General features: G+C 46.4%; 2 protein-coding genes across 5 annotated transcripts in view; one reads left to right on the plus strand and one right to left on the minus strand.

Moving 5' to 3' along the window:
• The window catches only part of P4HA3 (prolyl 4-hydroxylase subunit alpha 3), a 41186-nt gene extending 38728 nt beyond the window's left edge, over window positions 1-2458 (plus strand). The window contains exons 12-13 of the mRNA XM_007080926.3: window positions 887-983; window positions 1814-2458. Coding sequence (XP_007080988.2) covers window positions 887-983; window positions 1814-1884 — 168 coding nt within the window. The 3' untranslated portion in view covers window positions 1885-2458. The remainder of the gene's footprint in view (window positions 1-886; window positions 984-1813) is intronic.
• Window positions 2459-11009: 8551 nt separating this feature from the next.
• Window positions 11010-14834, minus strand: part of PPME1 (protein phosphatase methylesterase 1) — a 102761-nt gene continuing 98936 nt past the window's right edge. For all 4 annotated transcript variants that reach the window (XM_042959533.1, XM_007080855.3, XM_007080856.2 and 1 more), the window contains 3 exons: window positions 14236-14300; window positions 13545-13612; window positions 11010-12234 (listed from right to left, as the gene is read on the minus strand). In XM_042959533.1, coding sequence (XP_042815467.1) covers window positions 12216-12234; window positions 13545-13612; window positions 14236-14300 — 152 coding nt within the window. In that variant the 3' untranslated portion in view covers window positions 11010-12215. The remainder of the gene's footprint in view (window positions 12235-13544; window positions 13613-14235; window positions 14301-14834) is intronic.

Below are 14834 nucleotides of genomic sequence, written 5' to 3' on the forward strand. Positions count from 1 at the left end.
CCCTACCTAATTCAGGAATGAAATGAACATATATAAACGATATCGTGCCTATAAAACACTTAGCACAGTGCCAGGCACAAGATAAGTACCGCATAATAAAATGCAGAAATCTTTGAATACTCGGGATTGGTGTCTCTTCTGGGCTTGGGGATGCAGATGTTGTCAGTGCATCTTGGGAAGCTGTTCATTACTTTGGGTTTAAACTGCTTCTAATGGCCAAGGTTAAACTAAGTGTATAGGAATTGTATAGGGGGAAAAAAAAAGCTGTGTATGGGATCAAAAAGAACATATAGCATTTGGAGTCAAAACACCTGGGTTTGAGTCTTGTGCTTCTTCTTAGTTGCGTTATTTAAAGCCGCTAAGCCTCAGCTTCCTTGCTGCTAAAGTTGGGAGTTATGATAATGCCTGCTTCCTGGGGGTGTTATTAGTAAGTGCCAAAGGAGGGGTAAGCATCTGAATTAAGTTAATTGTATAAGGAATATTTTGTTCCATTTTGTGGTTTTTCCTGAGTGCCTCTCCTCAGTGATCCCATGACATCACGGGATTCACCTTTCTCCTAGCACTTGCTATACCGTCTTGTTCTGGTTTGTTTTTATGTCTTGTCTCTCCACTAAGACTGTGGGCTCCTGAGAGCAGAATTGGACATGATTTGTCTCTGCATCCTCAGAGCCTGGAGCAGAGAAGGCCCTCAATAAATGGTGTATGCATGAATGAATGGGTGAATGGCAACTTACGCCATTTTGTGCCATTTTATGCATGACTTGCTTCCAATCTGCTTGGATAATTTTCTCATTTAATGACATGCATGCATTTGCCTTAGTCATGTACTTCCAAAGGACTGAAATTCTGGGCTTACCCTCTCTGGGGTGGGCCCTTTTGTTTTCAGAATGCAGCACTGTTTTGGTGGAATCTGCATAGGAGTGGTGAAGGGGATGGAGACACACTTCATGCTGGTTGTCCTGTCCTGGTGGGAGATAAGTGGGGTAAGGCCTGCCTTTCTGGGCATAAGAATAGGGCGAGGGGTTCAGAGTAAAGTGAAATAGGGGGTGGATGGAAAATAGCATAGCCTTGCCATTCCAATAGCTTCATTATAGTGCCACATTATATTGAGATGATCAGGTTGTTGGGTTAGTTGCCCCCAACAGATTGGGAAGCCTTAAAAGACAGATCCTCTCACAGAGAAGCTGTCAGTGAAAGTTTATTGACCTGACCAGACAGGCCTTGCTTTCTGAGCACAGTTGAGGAGGAAAATGGTGCTAAGTTCCAGCCCTCTAATCCAAGGAGAGAACCATCGAGCTACTATGTGTAGCATTTAGTGCCTCCCCGTGAGGAGATGGTCAACCAAGGAAGAGATAAATAAGCAGATGTATTTATGTCATATATGTGTCCAAAACCACGTAGCTCTGATGACAGAAAAAGAAATAGACGAGAGACTCTCGTGCTGAGATAGGGAATTGCCAGGAGAAGCCACCCCTTTATGCTCATTACTCTGGATTGGCACCACGGGGAAGGTGGACTTTTAGGAGCTACATGAATAAAGAGTAAGTGACCTTAGTACCCAAGGTTTGAGAATCAGTCTACAATAGACAGGCCCTGTCAAAGACTTTTTCTAGGGGACAATGTCCTCTTTGCTATTTATCTTTGCTAGAAGCAACATCCTGTGGTCTGTAGCAGGGCTGGGACGAAGATAGGGCAAGCGGGTTGCGTAGGGTGCAGAATGCAAGCAGGTCCTCACACAGCCCTGGGAGCGAGCATCACTGCTGTCTGCTCTGTTGAGCCTGCTCTCTTCTTCTTCTTCCCTATTCTCCCCCAGTGGCCAACAAGTGGATACATGAGTATGGACAGGAATTCCGCAGACCATGCAGCTCAAGCCCTGAAGACTAAAATGTTGGCAGAGAGAAGCTGGTGGAGTCCTGTGGCTTTCCAGAGAAGCCAGAAGCAAAAAGCTAAGCTAGGAGAGGAGAAAGGAGAGCTACCGGAAGAGGGCCTTGTAAGCATTGCTTGTTCCTTGCAAATGGGAGCTAAGGAAGTGATCTGTATCAGGGAACAGAATTTTCATGGTTTCTCCTCCAGTCATTGCAGTCAGAATAGAATGGACAGGCAATACAAAGAAGGTAACAAGAAATCCAAAGGGAGAAGTTTCTGGGGCTCAGGCTCTCTATGTTGGAAACAGGACTTACCAACAGTCCCTGGGGTTTGGTCAATGACGTTTCTGCCACTTTGAGCACTGACCACAGGGGCCCAGAAGTGGCAATGAGGACACCTGCAGGAAGGGGCTAGCCTGACTTCCATGGCTTTTTGCCCTTCCCTCCATTGACTTCTGCTGAGCACGGATTGTTTCTGTAACAGGAGTGTACCTCATATGATATTTTTAAAAAACAGAATGAAGTTTTCTTCTTTTTTTATGTGATGATTTTTTAATACAGCCATTAAAAGTGTTTATAAATCATTTCTCACAACCAAGAATATTCTCACATGATAACATTGAGTAAAAAAAAATATACATGTATATATGTGTGTGTGTGTGTGTGTGTGTGTATATATATATATATATATATATATATATATATAATTATGCTATAATCTCAACTTGGCTCACCTCCCACCAATCCCCTCTCATTACATTCCAGACACGTGAAATTCTTTCCATTCCTAAAACCACTATGGTCATTGCCATCAGTATCATCCCCACCTTTCAGGTCTTTGCATTGGCTGCTCCCTCAAATCCCCCATGGCCAAGTTCTTCTTGTCCCACTCTGGGCTCAGTGTCGCTTCAGAGAGGGCTTTCCTGACCGCCTGACCGTCCAGTCATTTTCTTTCATGTTAATGGATTTTATTTTCTTCATGTTTCTCAAATTGCAATTACTCTAGTCATTTAACTGTGGTCAGTTTCCTTCCCTGCAGGCTGTGTGCGTTAGGACTCCACCCTACTTTGTACACGCCTCTATAATAGCCCCCATCGCCCTGAATTTCAATATTTGTTTATTTGCTTTGCTACCTGCACTGGACTCTGTACTCCTTCTTCCTCCTGGTATCCCCAGAAAGTCTGGTTCAAATAAGTAGGCGTTCAGCAAATATTTTTGGATAAGTGAATAAAAAGGCATCTTTTGAGCTGTGCTTTGGAAGACTGGTAGAATTTTTAAGGTAGAGTCTAATGAGGAGAAGCATTTCCCAGCAGAAGGGCTAGCATGAGCTAAGGCTGTATTGGTAAGTAATTGTAATGTCTGAGCAGTTGTGCAGAGAACATTCCAGGCAACTTGACTCAGGTTCTTTAACAGGGGTGGGAGTGTGTATCTGGCTCACAAAGTAGGCACACGGTTAAGGGATTGGGTGGTTGGATGCTGTGTTGTCTCTGCCCCCTCCCTGCACCATGCACTTCAGGATTTCTGCTTGCCAGAGCTCTGTGGCCCCGAAGGAAAGAGTTCTGATGTGCTGATAGCCAGCTTCCCCCAGGGCCTCGATGAGCACCGGGTCACATCTTTAGTATTTCTGCCGAGTGTGCCAAGATTCTGGAAATCCTCTTACTGAATTACTAAATCTTGTCATGTAGGGGAAGGAATTTTAGCTCTACCCTTCTGTATTCTTAGCTGAGATCTCTGTAATAAAAGAATAAGAGAAAAACAGAAGTTTATGAACATGTATACCTCATGTATACATGAGAAACACTGAAGGAAAAATGAGTAACTCCGCTAGGTGGCTTAGAATTCAGGATTAAATATCATCCTAAAAGGGAAAGGGGAGGGGGAGGTGTAGGCCTCTTAGAGGAGATTTTTAGGAAAGATGAATGGGCCCTTAGAATAGATGAGGTATGACAGTTTGTGACAAAGTCTGTCTGGATGCCATGTCTACTTCTAGTCTCCTCTCCTGTGGTAAGAGTCAATCCTTCCCAGTCGCGGAAACTCCCAGAGGGGATTTTTGACAATTGATTTCCTTTTGAAGGATCTGTCTTTAGGCAGATAAGGGGAGTTCAGAGAAAGCTACTCCCTGCATTTACTGTTTTTCAAGTGCCTACGGCTCAACATCATTCAGATGCCAGAGTAGCATATTTGGGGGTGGCATGGTCTGCTAGCCTCAGTCACATACTGAGGCTCCAGAGGACCGGACTTGAAACAGAAAGCTACTGTCTGTGAGCAACACGGCTCGCCTTTCTTTACAGCTGCAGGGATCAGAGCTGGGCCTTCTCAGAATTGCAGGGTTGGTCTCAGCTAATAACAGCAATGGTGAACTTGGATGAGTTTACTGTACGATGGGCACTGCTCTAAGGTCTTATATGTATCAATGATTTAAATGTTCATCCCAACCCTCGCTACAGTGTTATGGCTGTTTTACAGATAGGGAAGCAAAGGTGGGGTTAAGTAACTTACCCAAGTGCCACAGTCTGGCTCCAAATCTTGTGCTTTGAACCACTACTTTTGCAATTTCTGATATGTGACAATTATCACACATCCTGATCAGGTGACTGAGGCCCAAGAACTGTCTGGCAGATGAAACAAATGCTTACTGAGCATTTCCCAGGGGCAGGCACTAGGCCCAGGCATGCTATGGGGGTGCTGAGAGGTACAGGACACAGTCCCTGGGAGCTAATGGCCAGTAGGGGGATAACACAAATGCATCCAGGGTTAAATGTAAGTTAAGCACAATATGAAAAGGTTGCACGCAATAAGAGATGAATTATTGAATGCCACAGTCCAGAACTGAAGGGATCACTGTGGCTTGGGGTGGTTGGGATAGCCTCATTTATTTATCGAAATCACATAGCCAAGGTGCTGCCTCAGTGCCAGGCCCTTGCAGGCACCAGGAATGTAGAGGGAAATTAGAATGCTGACCCTGTCCAGACCTTCAGATCATCACAAGACAGTGTAGCCACAGGTGGAAACAGGAACACGGCACTGAGAAGCTCCCCCGGGGGCTTCATGGGAAGGAGAGGCTGACGAAGTCTTGAAAATGCTGAGGGTCTGGAGAGGCGTGGAAGGGGGGCAGGGCTGTGCAAACAGGGGGATGCCTGTCTCTAAGCTATGAATAGTACCACCTTACTTTTGGCCAGTATGTTAGTTTTTCAAAACACTTTTAGCACTTTTCTTGAACCTCACCTACCCAGGGAGGAAAGAGCAGGCATTATGGAAAGCAAGGTCTGGAATGGTTAGTGGCCTGCCTGGGGTCATATAAGAGAGCTTGGTCTGAGGCCTGGTCCTTTGTCTCCTTCACCAGTGCTTTCCACTCAGTGGTTATCAAAGCTGTGTTCTTTCATCGTACCACAACTGGAGAGTGGAAAGGCCTTATTCTTTTATATTTGCAGCAGTCTCTATGCCCTCAGCAACTGACTAGTCCTGCTAGAAAGTGGTGTGTTTTGGGGGCCCAACAGTGCTTAGGGGGTAGGTAGCTAAACCTAGATAGGACTGACTGCTGCTTGGGGCATTGCTTGTTTATAATTTTGATTTCTTGCACCATTCTTCAGCCTTTTTCTTTTCTTTTTTCTTTAACATTTTTTAATGCTTTTATTTATTTTTGAGACAGAAACAGAACGTGAGTGGGGGAGGGGCAGAGCAAGACAGGGAGACACAGAATCTGAAGAAGGCTCCAGGCTCTGAGCTGTCAGCACAGAGCCCGACGTGGAGCTTGACCTTATCAACCATGAGATCATGACCGGAGCTGAAGTCTGACACTTAACTGACTGAGCCACCAGATGCCCCATTCAGCCTTTTTTCTAACAGCCTTGTCCAACTGAGCTCCTGGCATTGCACTGCATATCACGCACAAGCCTCACTCCAGGGAATATTCTTTTACGTAAATGATATCACTAGTGACCCCATACAGACCATGTACAGTAGGCCAGGCATGTGCTAAGAACTTGGGTGTACTTGTCTCCTTCAATTCTTACAATGAGATAGGTACTATTACCCCCATTTTGCAGATGAGAGAAACTGAGGCAGAGAACATGTAATTTGCCTGAGGTTACACATCTATACAGCGACAGAGGCAGGATTCAAACTCAGGTCTATCTCCAAAGATCTTAACTAGCCCTCTGTTGTCTGCATTACATGTTATTTGCCTGTGGTTATTTTGCTACCATTGGCAATAATATCTTTTGGAGCCAACAATTTTTAAGAGGAGTTTCTAACCCTTTCCCAGGCATTGAAAGGTCTATCCATTCTGCCTCTAGTGCCTAATGGCTAAGAATCCTATCAGATGTAGTTGGTTTTTTTTTTTTAATCTATTTATTTATTTATTTGTTTAAGTATGTTCCATGGCCAATGTGGGGCTTGAACTCACGTCCTTGAGATCAAGAGTCATATGCTCTACTGACTGAGCCAGCCAGGCGCTCCAGATGTAGGTATTTATTGAAACACAAATGAACCACCTCAATTCCACAGAGCTACACTGAACACTTATTGTGTGAACAGTTCCACGCTAGGTGCTCCAAGAGAATCCAAGAAAATGAGGAGGCCTGCTCATTGCCCTTAAGGCAAAATGAGCACACACCCAAATATAAGAAAGCTAATTGGATATAATCAAGTGGAAAGCTGTGTGGTGCTACCCTAAGGATCATGGCAGGTGGGAGAAAGGGGAGAACGCTAGACTGGGCGGAGAGGGCTTCCACACTGGGGCCCCAGGAACACAGTGGAGAGAACATGTGTCTATGAAGGGCAGGGACCAGCTACCACCTCACTTGTCCCCCTTTTACACACAAGAGGGCAGGGAGAGCTGTCTGGGAGAAGGAAGTAAAATAATTCCGGGGGGCCCTTGTCCAGCAGTGCCAAGGGCAGTCAGCATAAACTGCCCTTTCATGGAACCATTCAAAGAGTCTGCTGTCTGGGGGACTTGGCTGCTCAAGCTGGTAGAGGGCAAAGGAGAGGGGGTAGGGTGGGGAGGAGGGACATTTGTAGGCAGACACTTAGCACAACTATGAAATGAGCTAAAAGCTAGGGGGAGAAGACAAACATTTGTGCCAGCTATTTTATCTCCCTGGTCTTAAAACAATTATCTCTTCTGGCAAAGGAGGAAAAGGAGGCTCAGAAAGAAAACAAAACAAAACAAAACACACTGACTTCCCCAAATTCACATAGCTAGAAGCAGAGCTGGGATCTGGAGCGTGGAGTTTCTCCCCACCGGCTGCTAACTAACTAACCTCTTTCTGGACTTTTCTTTCTGCTTCACCTTGGGATCACCACAATTTTCTCCCCCTTAGGAAGGAGAGTCTGCTCCACCCCTTTTACCTTTTTCCTTGGTCACATGATCCTTCCCATTCAGTGCTTGATGGGCCTGTTTCCCCCTAGGGTCTGAGTAACCGAGGGACCCTAGGTGACGGCCAGGGGGCATATTTGCATATGAAATGGGTACCTCCAGGGGAAATCAAAGATCATTTCAAAGGAAGGAAGTGCTCAGGAGAGTCTTTGGCTAAGGGTTTGAGAGTAAGGCTCAGATGCATCCCTGTAGATAACTACTCTCTCCATCTTCTTTAAAGTTTGCCACATTTTCAGATGGAGCAAAACTGAAGTACTGACCATTATACCTCCTGTTCATCTGCTTATTACCTCATGGGGCAGGAGGGCAGCAGTCATTTTCCGCACGTGTAAGAGGCCAGCCACTTGCTAGTCTCTGCTTCCAAGGTTTCGCCTGGCTACAGGCTGGGGTTTTCTAGCAAACTCCTGGGAGAGGAAACCAGCTCTAGGAATAAGGGAGCCTCTTGAGTTTACATAACTTTCTGAGCTCTGGACCCAGACTGAGAACGTGTTGATTCTGGCCGCTAGTGGGACAGCCAGCTGTAGCGGAAGAGTTGGCTCAAAAACTCTGTTCCTGTAGGGGAGAGTGTGACTGCTTTTGCTTTTCTCTACTCCAGTTTTAGGCTCTCTTCTTGCTTCTCCCTTATTAAAGTCCTGACCTTTTAACTCCCTACCCCCATTTCTGATGACAGACCCCTGACTCCAACTTAAGGGTCCTTGACATCTCACCGTCCAAATCGGTTTGTGTATTGTTCATTCCACCTCCAAAATAATGAGCCTTCTCGGGGCGCCTGGGTGGCCCAGTCGGTAAAGCATCCGACTTCGGCTCAGGTCATGATCTCGCAGTCCTGGTCGTGCGTTGGAGCCCGGCGGCGGCATCAGGCTCTGTGCTGACAGCTCGGAGCCTGGAGCTTGCTTCAGATTCTGTCTCCCTCTCTCTCTGCTCCTCCCCCACCCATGCTCTGTCTCTCTCTCAAAAATAAACATTAAAAAAAAAAAGATGAGGCTTTCCTCTTATCCCTGCAGCCACTGTCCTAGTTAAGCATACCTGTGCCTTTTACCTGTTACAACTGCCTCTTACTGTCTCTTTCCCTGGAGTCTGTAAGTCAACATATTAGAGTTCCTTAACTTCTGAGGACTCCCCATTCTCACCACTCAAGGCCTTTATGTCCTGCCTCCTGCTGACTCCCCTGTCAGCCTGTACTCTAGCCATACTAATCCCACTCATCTATCAGTTATCAGACTGACTTTCAAGTATGTTGGGCTTGCGTATGCTGTCCCTTCTACCTGCCTTGTGTTTTATTTCCTTTCCTTCTTCACCTCCACCTTGTGACCATGCTTCAAAGCTCAATTCAAATTCTTTCTCAACCTGTTTCCAAAGAGGTTTAGTTGTTCCCTTCCTCTTTATGCAATGTGGTCACTATTTCTATAATAGTCTGTCTAGATTATGAGCCCATTTGAAGGGCTTCATTATCTGTCTCCAAAGTCCATTGGAAGCTTGGTACAGAACAGGTGCTCAGGTTTGCTTAATCAGCAAATAAATGCTCCTAACAGGTTTAGAAGAGGGTAACACCAAGAAGTCATTCACATCCAGCTCCCCTTATGCCTTTGAGTCCTCTCAATCTCAAGATTCTCCCCCTACCAATAGATCTATGGCTTCCCCAAAGTTTGCCTATATATATATATATATTTTGTTGTTGTTGTTGTTCTCCTTAGACATTCTTTAGTGCGTGTGTGTGACGGAATGGCCTTTGGTTTGGCCCAGGCATGCTCCTTCACTCTGTAGCAAATCCTTCATTCAGAGGGTCTGGTTCTCCTCTATTCCTTTCCTGAGTTCATAGTGGTGATCTGCAGGCTTCACAAGGATGTTGTTATGGCCAGCACATAGTAGGTGCTCATTAAAGATATGCTATGTGAACATATGAATGATTCCTTCCCTGCTGGGGTGCAATAGAACACTCAGTAGACAAAGATGCTGCTGCCTCCTAGCCATGGCTGTGGGCAAGTCACTTCACATCTCTGAGCTTCAGATTCTTTACCTTTAAAGTGGGGATAATAATGCCTACACTTCACAAGGATATAAAGGAGATGTATGTGACTAGTACAGAACCTAACAAAAAGTTCAACATATTCATTCTTGGTCTCCATCCGTCAAGCCTGAAGAAGTCTCAAGTTCCTGGTCATCATCCTTCTGCTATCTTAGTCTGGTATCTAGACCAAAATGACCTCTGCCTAGGGTCCCCTGTATTGTCCAGGAGGCAGTGTGGAGAGGAAACAACCTAGGTTTGAATTCTGACACCAGCACTTCTGAGCTGTGTGAATTTGGACCTGTCTGCCTACTTGTGAAAGGAACATAACGTCACTTACCTCATAGGGCTGCTGTGAGGATTCAATGAAATGAGTGTAAAGTGAATTAGATGACACCCCAAATCTGATGACTGTTATGACTTGCCTGGTGAACAGAAGTGCTGATGTGTGTTCCTGAAAACCATGCCTGTGATTGTGCTGCCCTCCTGTGGACAGAGGGCACACAGCCCAGCAAAGGGACCACCTATCCTCACACACACCCGACCAAGGGCTTGGTGGGAGAAATCCCATCACACACAAGGCACTTTTCTTCTTTGCTAGGGAGCTCATGCTTTATTCTGAAATATTTAGGGAACATCTAAACCAGAACTTCTTAGAATTAATGTGGTTGTTAGAGTGCAGATCAGTTGACTCAATAGGTCTGGGGTAGAGACAAAATCTTTAATAAGCTTCCAGATGATACCGATGCTACTGGTCCCCAGACAGCACTCTGAGTAAAGGTCTTAAGTACAATATAGCAGTGACATGACAGGAACTATTTATTAAATGCTTAATTTACCCTGTGCCAGTTACTGAGAGAGCCAGGTAACCTATATTAAGTTACACAGTCTTCAAGACTGTGAGGTAGGTACTGCTGATCATTTTTCAGAGGAGGAAACTGCAGCACAAAGAAAGTACGTGGCTATCTCACACAGCCTGTAAGGGGAGGGCCTTGGGTTCTAATTTAGACAGTCTGGCTCTAAAGCCCAATAGAAAGAAGACTCCCGAGAGTGTGTAGAGGATGACCAAGGGAGAGACTATGGTAAGAAACCAGCAAGGGTACTGAGTGAGCTAGCTGACAGATGAGGCCTAAGCTATGGCAGGGGCTGTGGGATGGAAAACAGGAGACAGAAAAGAGCATGGGTATGGGTTTGGTGGGAAGCCAGATATGGGTATAAGAGGGAGTCATCTAGAGAGCTCTGCGTGTCTGGTTTGGACAATGGAGAGATGGTGGTACCTACCACTTACAGAGCAAGGGAACATGGAAGGAAGAACAAGTTTTAGGGGGAAGGTGAGTTTGGTTTCAGGAATGGTTAATATGAGTGGCTTTTTGGTCATCTGGGAGAGATAGAAGGAGGAAGACAGATCTAAGTATCTAGAGCTCAGGATATGATCTGGGTTGTGGACAAAGTTCTGGTATTGGCTGATGTGAAGCCATGAGTGCCTGAACTCATGTGAACAGTGCACAAACTGTCCTGTTCTGGGCCAAAGCTGACCATGCAAATAACTGGAAGAATGGGACTGGAATCTGGGTCTCCCTGGCTGCAGTAGAGGCTGGCTCTGCCCATTCCACTGGGATTCTGGATGTGGGGAGGCAGAGCATATGATGCTGATGGGCTTCAGGAAAGGGGTTTCTAGAGCCCTATGGTGACTAAATCCAACAAACTGCCCCCTGCCCCCAGATCAACAGAAATAAGGACAACCCCATGGAGAAAGACAAGATCAATAAACATTGGGAGATATTTATTTTCTTTAAACAAGGTCATAAATAACAAAGAAACAAAGTAGGTCCCAGACTCTGGACCGTGCAGCAGGACAGGGATAGGAAGTTGTTGGGTGGAAAGGTGGAGGGGTTACGCATCACCTAAGACAGTCACAGAAAAGATGGGCTGCAGGAGACTGCCCCTTCCTGCCCTTGGAAATGGCGTGCCTGGGCAGTAGGGGGAGGCCGCAGTGCTGTGATGAGGCAGCCGGAAGAGGGCAAAGATTGAGGATGCTGGGCTGTACTGTTTCTATGAAGAGTGACATGGAAACCACAAATGGTGAAGATAAGCTGTGGGTCTAGAAGAGGCAAGCGGGCACTCTGCAAACCTCCAGGGACCAGTTATGAAAATGGTTAAATTTGATTCTTAAAAACAACTCCACAGGCTTTGGCCTATGGCTTTGTGCATGGGCTGTATTTAACCTGGGTTGTTCTGTGGCAGGTGAGGGCTCAAGAGGCCCCTGGAGCAGCCTGGCCTCAGCCCAGGGCAGGTGCCCAGACATGTGGGAGAGGGACAGTGGGCTCTCCCCAGATGGGAGGCCATGTGCTTGGACTGGCTGGACCTGATTTTCAGGCTGGTTTCTTGTGATGCTATCCAACACCCCTCCCCATTCCTAAGGATGGGATCCTGGCCTCTCTGGGTCTTCCAAGCCTGGAAGAGTAAGACTGGGATAAAAAGGTACCTGACTGGTATTTTATTTGAAAGGAAATATAAGGACCACCCTGTGCATGGTCCATCCCATGAGGTAGGGCAGGACCATACCAAGAACAATCTTAAGGAATGGAGGTCCCTGAGCCTGGGGAGACATTTGGACCCAGGTGCATTGCCTAATACCAGGAATAGGGGCCCAGGGTGGCAGTTCTGATGGAGGCTTCACCCTAGGCAAGGTAGGAAGAACAGGCAGGGGTTACCCCTGAACAGGGAAGGGGTGGGAGCTGGGGAGCCTTGGACTAAGTTGGTCGAGGTTGGTCAAAGGCCCTGGAAAACAATGCTTTTGGCAGGAATACACAAAAGGGTTTGTACATCTGGGGATGCCCGTCTAGAGGGAGCCGGTGTCACATGGTCGGGCGGGATGGTGAGGAGGAGACAGCGGCATCACAGTGGCCTCTGGTGCGATGTATTTACAACAGAGCTCAGTGTTGGGGGAGGGACGGATAGCAGGTTACTAACAGCCAGGAAACACACTGTGAAGAATGGAAAGAGAAGGAAAACAAATATGACCATTACTAGTTTTCTCCTGCTCACACTGTCTCCTCCAGAAAGCCCAGGCCTTCATGATCACAAGGCCGCTGCAGATTGTCCGACCTCCCCACAGCCCCATCTAGGTCTAGACACAGGGTCTGTGAAGTGGTGATATGACCAAAGCTCCAAATGGTCCAGGGGCCCCAGACACTATTATTATCAAGAAAAACTAAGTCTTTACTTTTGATTCCTGAGATCCATCAATAGTTAGTTGCTTGAGGGGTGGTTTCGCATAAAGGAGTCACTTGTACCAGGCTCCTGTCATCATTTCCAATGCCGACCCTGCCCTGTGATCCTCACTTCCCAGGCCCTGGCATTTAGAGTTTTCTAATGCAGAAGCGATTTCTTTTCTTCAACATTTCTTCTTCAAATTCCTAAAGGTAGGGAACCAGTTCCCCTGGACTCTCACCAAAATTAGGACTTTCCAACTGGCAGGTATGACTCATTGGGTTTGTGGGCTGAGAATCAGGGACATTCTGTAGCACAGATCAGGAGTTCCCTAAGGTGGGGGCCCAGTCTGTGTGGTTTGGGTAATCATGCCTCTCTTACTCCTCCTCCTTGACAGAGTCTAACTATGTCTCCCTAATCAGATGAAGACCTTCCTAGGGTGAGAGGCACCCTTTTCCCTTTAAACCAGTGGTTCTCAACTGTTAGTGATTTTGTCTTCCTTGAGACATTTGGTAAAACTTAAAGACATTTTTCCTTGCCATAACTTTGAGTGTGTATGTTGGAGTGCTACTGGCTTCTAGTGCGTTAGAGGCTAGGGATGCTGTCAAACATCCTACAATGCACAAGACAGGCCCCCAAATGTCAATAGTACTGAGGTTGAAAACCCAGCTCTGGATCTCTATACAGCTTCCATGGCCTGCCCAGCCTTCCTCAGCAGCAGGGCAGGAGATGGCATACAGAACTTACCTAAGAGCTTGGAAAAAGACGGATTCCTACCCCAGCCTCCTCAGACAAGGGGCACCTCAAGAAGTGGGGGGATTTCTTTAAGAAGTCAGGTGGAGTAGGGACTAGGCATAATTTAATCTCATCTCTGCAACAACCCACTGGACCAAAGCACACAGAAACAATCAACCATGGCTTAACAAAAACACACATACTTGGTTCCATGTTGAGGAGGAAGAAGAAAGGCATGGTGACTCAAACTGGGCAGGGGTAAGGTAGAGATATTTACAACATTACAAATATCTTTTTGCTGTGGTTGGCCAGCACTGCTGGGCTCTTTAAACCTGTGTTACTTCCTTACCACTGGAATCCACCGATGGGCTCTGCAAACCTGTGCCGGATCAGGAAAGTGGCAACAGCTTCAGCTACCTGGAAAAGGGAGAGATATTCCAGGCTATGTGACATTAACAGTGGGGATCACCTTTGGAGGTCCTGTATGCTTTTTTGGGAAGGTTAGGCTCTATAGTGGACTCATGGGACCTGCTGGATTTGAAATCTAAAGGATCTGAGTCCTGGCAGGGCCAGGGAGACTCTTCCCCACTGTCCTTGCCAGGGATAGCTCCAGAGAAGTCAAGGGGAATGATGTGAAGGCTTATTTATCCCTGGGAATTACAAAGCATCTTATTCCCATAGGAGGAGTACATATTAACTACTAACTATGCCTATAGTTTAGGAGGCAGTTTCTACCCCAATTTTCCCTTTTTACACCTGGCTTTTGGGGAAAAGAGAGAAGCAGAGCTCAAGATCTTAACCAGAGTGACCTGGGATGAAACAGCAAGGTGTCAGTGGCTCCTCAGCACATACACAGAAAGCTAAGACCATAAGCAGCTGCCAGGGAGAGGTTTGGGGAGATGGTGCAAGTTGTATCTGCATAGGCCCCACAAAAGCTGCTGAGGGCAACACAGGCTAACTCAAGGGTTTTTACTATTTTCTGTGAGAGCCAAGGTTACTCTCACAGCTGTCCTTCGACAGTCACAGAGCATCAGACTCACCTTGTCGGGGGCATCCTCATGGACTGCGTGGCCACACTGGGGTAGGACCTGCATCTGGAACTTTCCTGGAGAGGAAACAAATCCAGGTGATCTCAGGGACTAAAATGATCCCTTCCTGGGGCGCCTGGGTGGCTCAGTCAGTTAAGCATCTGACTCTTGGTTTTGGCTCAGGTCATGATCTCACAGTTCGTGAGTATGAGCCCACATCAGGCTTTGCACTGACAGTGTGAAGCCTGCTTGGGATTCTCTCTTTCCCTCTTCCTCTCTCCCCTCCCACACTTTGTTTTTCAAAAAAACAAACAAACAAACAAAAAACAAAAAAAAACCCCATAAATAAAATGGCCCTTTTCTTACCAGCTCTGCAGTCTCACAGGCTACACTAGGAGTTCAGAACCTCCCTAACTACTACCCTCCCCAACAGTCTGGACCCAATCACCAAGGTTTGAGGAGAATGTAATCTTAGGCAAATGATTTTCCCTTCATTTTTTCCTTTGGCACACATTTACTTTGGGCCAGACACACAGGAAGAAACAGTTCCTGTTTTCAGGGGATTTATAGTCTTGTAAGGAAACACAAAAAACAAAATTTTAATGTAGCAT

The sequence above is a fragment of the Panthera tigris genome, chromosome D1, assembly GCF_018350195.1.
Source record: "Panthera tigris isolate Pti1 chromosome D1, P.tigris_Pti1_mat1.1, whole genome shotgun sequence".
In the NCBI taxonomy this organism is placed as follows: Eukaryota; Metazoa; Chordata; class Mammalia; order Carnivora; family Felidae; genus Panthera; species Panthera tigris.